This window comes from Chelmon rostratus, chromosome 12, assembly GCF_017976325.1.
Source record: "Chelmon rostratus isolate fCheRos1 chromosome 12, fCheRos1.pri, whole genome shotgun sequence".
NCBI lineage: Eukaryota > Metazoa > Chordata > Actinopteri > Chaetodontiformes > Chaetodontidae > Chelmon > Chelmon rostratus.
The window spans coordinates 20,148,477-20,159,346 of NC_055669.1; the positions used below are offsets into that span (position 1 = coordinate 20,148,477).

General features: G+C 42.0%; 1 protein-coding gene across 1 annotated transcript in view; it reads left to right on the forward strand.

The window, feature by feature from the left end:
- LOC121614929 (collagen alpha-1(XI) chain-like) overlaps window positions 1–7,324 on the forward strand; it is an 84,140-nt gene extending 76,816 nt beyond the window's left edge. The window contains exons 57-67 of the mRNA XM_041949030.1: window positions 195–248; window positions 846–899; window positions 1,503–1,610; window positions 1,984–2,037; window positions 2,125–2,160; window positions 2,276–2,329; window positions 2,446–2,692; window positions 3,640–3,752; window positions 3,990–4,058; window positions 4,414–4,647; window positions 5,669–7,324. Coding sequence (XP_041804964.1) covers window positions 195–248; window positions 846–899; window positions 1,503–1,610; window positions 1,984–2,037; window positions 2,125–2,160; window positions 2,276–2,329; window positions 2,446–2,692; window positions 3,640–3,752; window positions 3,990–4,058; window positions 4,414–4,647; window positions 5,669–5,815 — 1,170 coding nt within the window. The 3' untranslated portion in view covers window positions 5,816–7,324. The remainder of the gene's footprint in view (window positions 1–194; window positions 249–845; window positions 900–1,502; window positions 1,611–1,983; window positions 2,038–2,124; window positions 2,161–2,275; window positions 2,330–2,445; window positions 2,693–3,639; window positions 3,753–3,989; window positions 4,059–4,413; window positions 4,648–5,668) is intronic.
- The last annotated feature ends 3,546 nt before the right edge of the window (window positions 7,325–10,870 follow it).

The following is a 10,870-nucleotide window of genomic DNA, read 5'->3' on the forward strand; positions in this document are numbered from 1 at the left end:
GTGAAAACAAACGAACCAACCACAGGATACTATGATCGCAGATGTGTGATTTTAGCATAATTTCAAAAGCTAAACTACAAATAAAAGCATCTGCTGATTGTGAAATCTGTTCAGGAAGTGAGCTCATCATTGATATGTATAAGCCATGTATATAGTTATGCAAACCCCTGTAATTATTTTTTCTTTGTTTTCAGGGTGAGCAAGGACTCCCCGGTGCTTCTGGCCAAGACGGCCCTCCCGGACCTATTGTAAGACATGTCCTCTCATCTCCTCAGCAAAAACATTTAGCTTCAGTTCTTGTATATACGCCAAAAAATGTGCTGACTGCTGATACTGCGGCGCTGCCTGCCCATGCCTTGTTAAAGAAGTTTGCTCTTTAGCTAATAAATGACATGGATATGACTCATCTGAAGGAGAATGTGTTTTTATGGTGCAACATACCAGTTTTTGGTGTGATGACATCAAAGTATTATAGAGCTGCAATGATTAGCCAATAAATCAATTAAATAATCAGCAACTATTTTGATAACTGAATAATTATTTTGGAGTTTTTTATTGTCTTCCTGGTTCCATCATGAGAGATGTGGGAAGTTGATGCATTTCATAGATGATAGTAAATTGAACAGCTTTGGATTTTTGCTCTGTTGGTCAGACAAAACATGTCTGCTGACATTTTGTGAACAAAATGATCGTTAGCTGCAACCCCTGATGTATTGCTGAGCAGCTGTTGCAGTACCTCTGCAGGGTAGCCACCATGAATACAGAGGTCTGCGATGGCTCTCACTGTAAAATAATGTGAATTCATTTCACATTATGCTTGACAGTCTGCGTCTTTCCCTCCACAGGGACCCCCTGGACTTCCTGGTATGAAAGGTGACTCTGGATACAAGGGAGAGAAGGCAAGACATTATTACGATGCTAATCTCAAATGGCTTTATTGTATATTTCTCATATCTGCTTATGCCCTTATCTGAAGTTTCCACAGTGAGCAAACATCTGGGCCTATTGCCTCTATCTCTTTGTTCGCTGTCTCCCAGTGAGATGAAGAAAGGCTCAGCTCTGCGCGGAGCTTTCACAGTGATTTAATGCACTGAATGAATATGTATAAGTCCAATAATATCATCTTTCTAATGGTCATTGGTTTAATGCCAGGATGCAGCAGTCAGAAGCAGCTGGCCATAACTCTGCCCAGCAGCAGGTGCCGAGACAGACCACCATTGTTAAATATGACGACCACTATAAACACACTAATTATTTATAGGCAGAAATAAGACAGTACCGGGCAGACATTGTGCATAAACTTGCAGGTGAATTTGCATTTTTGCTTGGCTGAAAAACCTTCATTCCTTCAGGTGACGAACAAACTGAAATTACACTTTCGTTGATGTGAAAATTGCTTTTGTCAAACGGATAATTTGTACAAATATTGTTGTGCTCTCTGAATTTATTTCAATGCTTTTGTCTCACTTTGTGTTCTCTCCTCCCCTCTCTGCCTGTTCCAGGGTCATCCAGGTCTAATTGGTCTGATCGGGCCCCCTGGCGAGCCTGGAGAGAAGGGAGACAGAGGTTTGCCCGGACCTCAGGGTACTGCAGGAGGCAAGGGTGATTCTGTAAGTCGGGCTCTGTGTCAGGCAGGAATACGCTTCCTGAAAATATGCTCTGCGTAGTCTCCATAAGAATGTGAATCTCAGACGGCCGTAGCTGCATAAATGTATGTGTAAAGTGTGACTTTCCTAGAGTTACAGGTTAAATTCCCACAAGATCACCATATAGTCGTACAGGAGAGAAAGTGAACCATATGTTTGGATTATAATCTCATATATACTCATTTTACTCCAAGTCTTTTTACATGTGGGAAGAGTTTTGTCTGCTATAATGTATAACAGTGGAGCCCAGTTCACTGCTTGCTTATAGACAAACACATCCATCAAACATCATCTCAGAGATAAGACGCTTTAAATGCTTTCTCTTGTCTGTTATAAGGGCGCCTCTGGTACCCAAGGTCCTCTCGGCCCCCCTGGTCCCCCCGGTATTTCTGTAAGTTCCATTCTTTTTGATCAAACATGTATTTTATCCACTTTGTGTGGGGTCTTTGTTCATCTCTTCATGTTTCTTTTTCAACAGGGCCCTCAAGGACAGAAAGGATCCAAGGGATCAAGTGTAAGTTGAGTTTTCATCCTTTTCAGTGTTTTGCCACCATTTGTTAAACCAGTTATGTGTTTTATGAGAATCGGTTCTTTCTTAATTATTCCCATGTTACCTTGTTTCCTGCCAGGGTTCACCAGGTCAGAAGGGAGACACTGGACTGATCGGACCACCTGGACCCCCTGTAAGTTACCTACTACTGACCATGTAGACTCCTCTACCCTGGGATTGGCTGACCATCCTCTGAGAAATATGTATCAGTAGCAAAAAATGTGCTTGACCTTGACCTCCGTGTTGCAGGGTCCACCCGGTGACGTCATCCAGCCGCTACCCATCCAGCAGTCTGCCAGAAAGACCAGGCGGCAGGCGGAGATGCAGGGAGACGAGCCGATGGCAGACTACGGCGTGGAGGGAATGGAGGATGTCTTTGGATCCCTGAACAACCTCAAACAGGATATTGAGCGCATGAAGTTCCCCATGGGCACCCAGGACAATCCTGCCAGGACCTGCAACGACCTGCACCTGAGCCAGCCTGACTACCCAGACGGTAGGATGGAGACGGTGTTTGTCTGAGTATTAATGAGACAGAATTCGTCAAAACATTCAGCGCTTTGCATCAGTCTCTCCGAGCAGCATCTTCTTTCTGTCCAGCTGCCGAAATCCTGAACATCTCTCTGAAGAAAGAGAGGAGTTCACTGTCAGTCATCACCACGAGCTCGCAGCAGTTTAGCTTTCCAAACAGCAGCAAGTGATTTAAAGTACTTCTTTGCCCTGGGTTTCGCCTCTCAGGCTACTTACAAGATGCCCTGTTGCGAGTCTGGAGGTTGTTGGGCCTGCATAAAAGCAAGTCTGCAGGCGCCACTCAGGGTTGAAAAAAAGAATATCCTCTTATACATATCATACATTTCATGTAATATTCTCTTAAAAGACATTAGCAAAGATAAGGCAGCAAAGGGAAAGAGCTGTTTGTAGTAAAGATAAATGTTTTTTATTATTCTCTGTAAGGGAAACTACACACACAGCTTACTGATTGTACAGTAAGCTGTGTGTGTAGCCAAAAACATAATTTTGTCTTAGTGGTAGGGCTGCAGCTGGTGATTATTGTCACCGGTGATTAATATGCAAATTATTTTCTCAATTGATTGATTAGTTGTTTGATCCATGAAACATAAAATAGAAATATTAAAAATTACCTACAACAAAAACACAAAATATTCAGTTCACTATAATGTCAGTCCAAGAAAAAAAGTAAATTGTCACATTGTAAAACCTGGAACCATCAAATGTTTGGCTTTTTTGCTTGAAATGATTTCAACAATGATCGATTTTCAAACTGGATCGAGAGCTCTAAACCAAAGTTCCACCTTTGGTCAGAACAAGTCTGCAGCAGTCTTGTCCAGGATGACGTGAACATTAAATAGCAGCAGCAGTGTTCATGTTCTGTGCTTCGTACCTGCGCCTCGGCACCGTCTCACTGCTCTGTTTGTCTCTCAGGTGAATACTGGATTGATCCCAACCAGGGCTGCACCGGAGACGCCATCAAGGTGTTCTGCAACTTCACAGCAGGCGGAGAAACGTGCATCTACCCAGATAAGAAATCCGCAGGAGTAAGTAAAGGGCAGACGCTGACATCTTTTAAATGCAGCGTCAGACCTGAGGCAAACTGTGTTTTATGATAATGGTGATTTAAAGACTCTTCAATCCAACGTATTGACGAAACTCAGTGAGGTTAAAAAACATGCAGGAGCTGTTTGCAGCTGTTTAACTAAGCTCTGTGTACAGCTGGTGCACGGTGACAACTTTTAAACTCCTCTAATTGTCATTTCCCTTTTTTTTTATTTCAGGTTAGAATATCCAACTGGCCCAAGGAGGCTCCAGGTTCATGGTTCAGTGAGTTTAAACGAGGCAAAATTGTGAGTCAACACACTTTTTATTTACCTATTTTCTCTCCTATTACCTCCCAGCAGATGCTCGTAGATAAGTTTTTCAATTTTGCTGCTCTATCACTTCGTCTCATTTACAATAACTCTTTCCCACTAATCACTCTCTTTCCTACGCCGCCTTCCTCTGTCATACATCTCCCACCTTCACCTTTCTCACCTTCCCTTTTCTTAATTTCCTCTTCACCTCCTCATCTCTCCTCTCCACCTTTTCTTTCAAACCCCTCCTAACTCCATCCTTTTACCACCTATTCTGTTCTTCTTTCCCTCCTTTTCCCCATTGTTTGACCTCATTCCCTTCGCCTTTCTCTCCATCTTTCTACCCCAGCTGAACTACGTCGACGTGGCAGAAAACTCCATCAACACAGTGCAGATGACCTTCCTGAAGCTGCTGAGCTCCTCGGCACGGCAGAACTTCACCTACATTTGCCATCAGTCCGTGGCCTGGTACGACGCCAAGGCTGACAACTATGACAAGGCGCTGCGCTTCCTGGGCTCCAACGACGAGGAGATGTCGTACGACAATAATCCCTTCATCAAGCCGCTGATGGACAGCTGCTCGGTAAACGCTCGTTTTCTAACTTTCGGTTCGCTGCCAAACTTTCTGTTTAATTCCCATGAAATCCCATTAATCCTTACAAATATGTAGACCGTCGCAGGAGAATGTCACTCAGCGAAGTTTGGACAGGTGCAGAGCAAATGTAGAATCAGATTTTGGTTAAGAAAGCATGTGCAGTTTCTCTGCTGTAGATTTACAGGATTCAGTGGTTTTTAATTAACGTGGACATGGAGCTGAAATGATGAGACAATTAACTGATTAATTAATCAACAGAAAATTAATCTTTTTATTTGGTAATTGATGGTTTAAAATACCAAACATTCACTGGTTCCACGTTCTGAAAATGGAAATATTTGCTGGATTTCTTTGATTTTTATGCTATTGAATAGAGTATGTTTGTGTGTTTGAATCCTTGTCAGACACAACAAGTAATGTGAAGGAAACTAGGACACAACAATGCACGGTTGTTACTATTTTATAATATTTTATGGATCAAATGTTTCCTCAAGGAAATAATCAGCAAATTAAACTGAAAATAAGCATAATTTGCTTTGCTAGTGGAAAGTCTTTGATATTTATTCGTAGTTTTTAATTTAATGGCAGTTTGGGCACTTATAAAGACAAAGAGACACTTTCTTTAAGACATTTCATTGTTTAATTTTAGAAAAAAAAATGGCCACAGCCTGGGATGACATCTTAAGGATGTTTAATGTCCTCAATCAACTTCCCAAAACTCCCAGATATTTGATTTAAAATGATGTAAAAGAAGAGAAAAATAGCAGATCTTCACATTTGAGAAGCTGGTTATCAATACTGTTGTCGATTAAAACAATGACAACATTAATCAAGCTAACCAGAAGATATTATATCATCCGTCCACCCATTCATCCAATTTCTGTACCTGCTTTTTCAAGGCGATTCTTCCGTCTTATAAAACTCCTCCTTATTAAACATCTCCCTGAAAGCATTTTCTCAGTGCCACCTTATGAAACAGCGTCTCCCTGTCTGCCCTCTGTGTTCGCAGTTGAAGCAGGGCTATTCGAAGACGGTGATGGAGATCAACACTCCCCGCATCGACCAGTTGCCCATCATTGACGTCATGCTGAATGACTTTGGGGAATCCAACCAGAGGTTTGGCTTCGAGGTCGGCCCCGTCTGTTTCCTCGGCTAGACACGCCCCGACTCCCCGCTGAAGGACAGGGTCAGAGGGTACATATCACCACCCACACGCTGAGATCCGACAACCTTTGCCTTCTCTCCCCGCCAAGCAAAAACCTGTGTTCGCTTTTGTTGCCGAGAAGATCCGGAGACGAAGAAGAAGAAGAGCGCCCCTCGGCCCTGTCATGAAAGCGCTGACCGGGGGAAACTACTCCTCGCCCTTGTAGGGCCAGAATCACATGACTTTAACTTACATGTAGTGATGGGAGTGACATCAGGAAAAGGACATTTGATGCCGTGGCGGACAGTGGCGCACTTTCAGCAACAGAGAGAGGATCCACTCACCCCGAGCCCCGTCCTCCCTCGTCCTCCCCCTCCCTCCCACCACACCTCCCTCTCTGGATGCTCCAGGTGCTGCTCTGAATACAACCACAGAGGTGCTTTTGTGCAGAATCACAAAACACTCAAGGTGCTACAAAAAAAGTGCTTTTTGATAAAACTGTAATTATTATTATTATTTTGTACAATATTGTTCCTTTCCGAATCCACTCTTAAAAACTTGCATGTGCCCCAGCTCTTAAAGTTCAAATAAATATTCGGTAAACTATATAGAAATAAATCCAATGAATATATTTGACGTGTGTTAAGAACAAATTTGCTAAGAAATATAATGTCTTTTGAAAACAGTCCAATTTGTAAGTATAAAATAATCCTTTTGTAAATAATATAACTTTCGGCATTTGATTTTTATGAGAGCAAACCCAACTGAAACACAACACCTCTAAAAGCATTTTGTCTTTTTTTCACAACATACCGCTCGGTATGCCCATCAGGATATTAAGCCATAATAAAATAAGATAGTAATATAAGTATTGTAAGAAAGGGCTTATTCTTCCAAGCGTTACTCCCCCAGATGTTATACTGTACCTCAGTGTGGCTGTTCAACCATGTTTATATCTTGATGACACAAATCAAGTTTGAACATTATTTGTGGTGTTAACTTACTTTAAAACATTAAAACATTTCTGTGTTTGTCCAATTGTTGTTGGGTTTTTTTGCCATTCACAAAAAAAAGCCCTGTTGACTTTCTTCTTTGTAACAGTGAACAAAATGTTTTCATGTGCCTTGAATTGTTCATTCTAAAATATTAAAACTGGATTCTGAAAAATGTCGGGTTGAACGTCTGTATTGTTGGAAATGATTAGAGCTCTTGTTGTGATTCTGCGCTTCCTTACACATATTACCTTCCTTCGCCGTGATAGTTCCAGATTAGGAGGATTAGTGGTTCTGGGTTCACGTGATTGATTCTGCTGAGCCCAGACGCTGTGATCTCCAGATATCAAGCTTCTTTCTCTGACTCAGATTTGACTTTGATCAACGTATGCATCTTTTTTTGCATCTCCGCCTCTTTAGCCTAAAGCTATGATAGCATCGACTTCGGAGCCGCTTTCAAACCTGTGTAATTACAGTATGTTTACAACCTATGTACAACTGAAATAAATGTTTGGTGCTTTGCCAAATGCATACTGCAATCGTTTGCATTCACTTACAGATTATAATTATTTACATTCATAGCGAACTGAGTCTGTAGAAGTAAATTCACAGTCACACAATGCTCGCTGACACCTCGCGTGCCAACGCTGGATGACAACGACACGCTGCAGGCTGATTCTGAACGACAGTTTATTCAGTTCACGTCCCGACCTACAGGAGAGATTGGTTTGTGTACGTTGTGTGTGGTTTCCTCAATCTCTACAGTGAAGTGAGTTGCTTTCATGAAGCGTTATTTACTACATAATCATACATAATAACAGCTCACAGAGCGCTTGTCTGTGCCGCTGAAGAGTCCACGACAAATGCAAATTGACAGTAATTATCTTTTCTTCCCAGGGAGTTTGTCATTTTAGCAGCGGTGAGTGTGAGGGAATAGATTACATTTATGATAATGAAGGATGTAATCCATGGGATGGATTTTACAAAATAGATGTAAGGGAGCAGTGAAGATGGTTTTTCCGTCACTTCAAAAACGGCAACAACAAGAAATTAGGCATGTTTCTAGTGCAAGTTGTCCTGTAGTGATGGCGAACTCAGCATGACACCTTTATTTTGCTTTGAGAAGCTTTATTGCTACATCTGAATAAAAAGTTAAATTAAAAAGATCTCATCACGAAAGTGTTTGTATTCGGTATGAAACTATTCTGACTAATCATTTTTTCAGCTGCAGAGGATTTTGGCCTTCAACACTATGACAACACGAATACCTCTGATGATTAAAAGGCTCGATCGCATGTTTAAACAATCTCTAAATGTTTACGACCATCTTTTGCCACTGTTGTTTTCCACAATTAGGAAAAAGCACGCTAGCTAATTCTGGTCTCATCTGTGGCCTGATAAACAACCATTTACTGTGTAAAGCATGGATGTAGTCTCAGCTATGGGTTTATGAAGAACCGCTGTGAAGCTCAGTGACAGCGACTCAGGTTGTCGCCATCTCAGCAGCGCCTGTCTCCGCCAAACTCCTGGCTAATCCAAAAATGAGCAAAGAGGTGGAGCCTGAGTCAAGCTGAGGCAGGTCAAATGAAGCCTGGTTGCAGAAAGCTAGGGGCTAGCTGTCATTTAAAGCAGCCATGCCGATAATCTTTAAGCCCTAATGTAATTCATTAGTCGTGAGCAGGGACTTTAAGCTTGTTTATTTCTGGTGTTAAGTTTGGCACTTTAATATGGGGGTCTATGGGGATTGACTCGCTTTTGGAATCAGCCTCAAGTGGCCGTTTGAGGAACTGCAGTTCTTGACCTCATTTTTCAGCCCCAGAGGCTGCTGCTGGTAATAAAGGCATCAAACTCAGTGCCCCATATCGCTATTTTCAAAGTGCCATATTCTGCAGAAACAATAGATGTTGGTTCAACTAACCTGACTGGAATTTCACCTTTCATCAACCCTTGATGTAAGAGGAGACCTTTACCGTAGCAGACGCACAATTCAGAATTACAAAAGCTCAGAATCAGTTGTATGTATTTTGAACCTTGGTGGTGAAATCTCTATTTATTTTCATTGGCAAGAACAATGCTCACATAAACAAACCTTTATCTCCCAGTCTTGTCATCCCACATGTCTCAGCAATGTTTTCAACCTCCATACAGAAAACAACTATTTGACTTTCGTGAGGTCTGTTTCGTTTTTGGCTCCCTGCACAAACTGTTTTTCCTTCTGTTGTGTGAATCATTGCATCTGTTAGCGGAGCTGTGCGCGTACTTCTCAAACCTGAACGCTGCCATCGTGTTTCGGTCAGGGGAAGCACATATGGCGATGAGTAATCATTGAGTTTGTGCGCCTGACAATTGTGCTCGGGCCGACGGCCAGTCCTCTTTTTTTTTTTCCCCTCGTCTTTTTGAATTAATACAAGGCCACCTGTTTCTCATCGTTGATGGCAGAACAACGTGTTTTGCTGTTAGGTGAAAATGGCTGCAGGATCAAAACAAGGGAAGGGGGAAAAAGGCTGCGGTCCAACAATAGGATGTTGCTGGGGTAAGGGGCTGCTCGCTTGCTTCACCCACTCTAAACCCTAGCTGCCTAAACCCAGCTAGTCACAGCTGATCTGTCCGAACGCCCACTTTGGCCGACGTGCCTAAAAATTTCTGTCAAAACTCCAGGGCTGCCGTGGGCTGTAGTTGCATCTGATGAGAAGCAGTTTCCAAAGAACAGAGAAAATAGGGGACATTTTCTATTTTTTAACTCTCTACTATGGAGCTGTTAAATCCTCCATCCACTATTCTTATGCATTTGGCAGGGTCATGAAGGGCTGGACCCGACCGCCGCATGAATTAAGCCAGAGGACAAGGAAGCAGCCTGGAAGTTTCCACCGTGTCAGAGGACTAACGTGGAGAGACAGACAATCGCATTGAAGACATTTCAGCCTCTCTGGTTCGTCTTACTTGGGTGGTTTTAAATCTGAAGAAACAGTAAAGGCAAAAGCCCACAAACAAAAGATAGACTGAACCACACTTATTCTTCTATAGGCCCACATACTGTTTGTACTATCTATGTAGCCCATACATACATACGTACTAGCTTGTCACCGCACTGTTACCTCCACATGAATGTAGCCTCTTTGTCTCTTCATCACCTATTATACAGTATTTTGGCATTTCAACACAAGCAGTACTTTAGTATGACTTCACATGTTTCCCACTGTTCACCCTGCCAGGTTTCGTTTCATAAAATTTTGAACTCTAAATTGCTAGCTTAAATGTGCAAACTTGTTACTAGCTAGCTAACGTTGGTGTGGTAACGTTAACATTCACATATTCAAAGTTACATCAAATGAGTGGTTCTGTTCTGTTCTCTGTTTGTAACATCCAGTAAAATAAAAGGCAAGTATCTGAAGTTTAGCCATCAGTATGGCAGCGCTGTTACGTTAGCTAGAAGATGTAGCTAGCATAGCCTAGTAGTGCAGCTAACTGAGAAAGTTAGCCATTTCATATAAGCTAATGTTACTTTGGTCCATTAATATCAATTCATAAGCTTTACATTCTTAAGAAAAGAGGAAAAAATGTAGTTTAGTACTAATTAGCTCAGCACTTTGATGTTGAATGGTGGTAATGTTAGCGACCATTAACATTCCTCTTGTAGGTGCCAGTAAGATTTGAGAAATAGTATTAAATTGAACTCTTTCATTTGTGCATACCCAATCGTGGCACTGTCAACTGTTACCAGCGAACCTGTTTGCCTGTGGAATACCTGTGTGTTTGGAACTGCTGATTTCAATATCTGGACAGTTGGGAGCAAAATCCAGAAAGCCAACCGACACGAGGCCCTTTAACAACGTCAGCAGAGCTGCTCAGAGATCAAGTGCAGAAAACTTCTGTTGAACTGGAAACATGCTGGATGTAAAAGTTTGCAACTGAAGCCAAAGAGCAAAAATAACAAGTGCACGTGCGCCTGCAGGGATAAAGGAAGATAAAGCTGACTTGTTGATAATCGCTAACACCATGTAATTTTCAGCTATTTGGAGAGGAACACTAGAAACAGCCTGTATTGACTGGTGTCTCTTTTGTAGCGAGATAATTG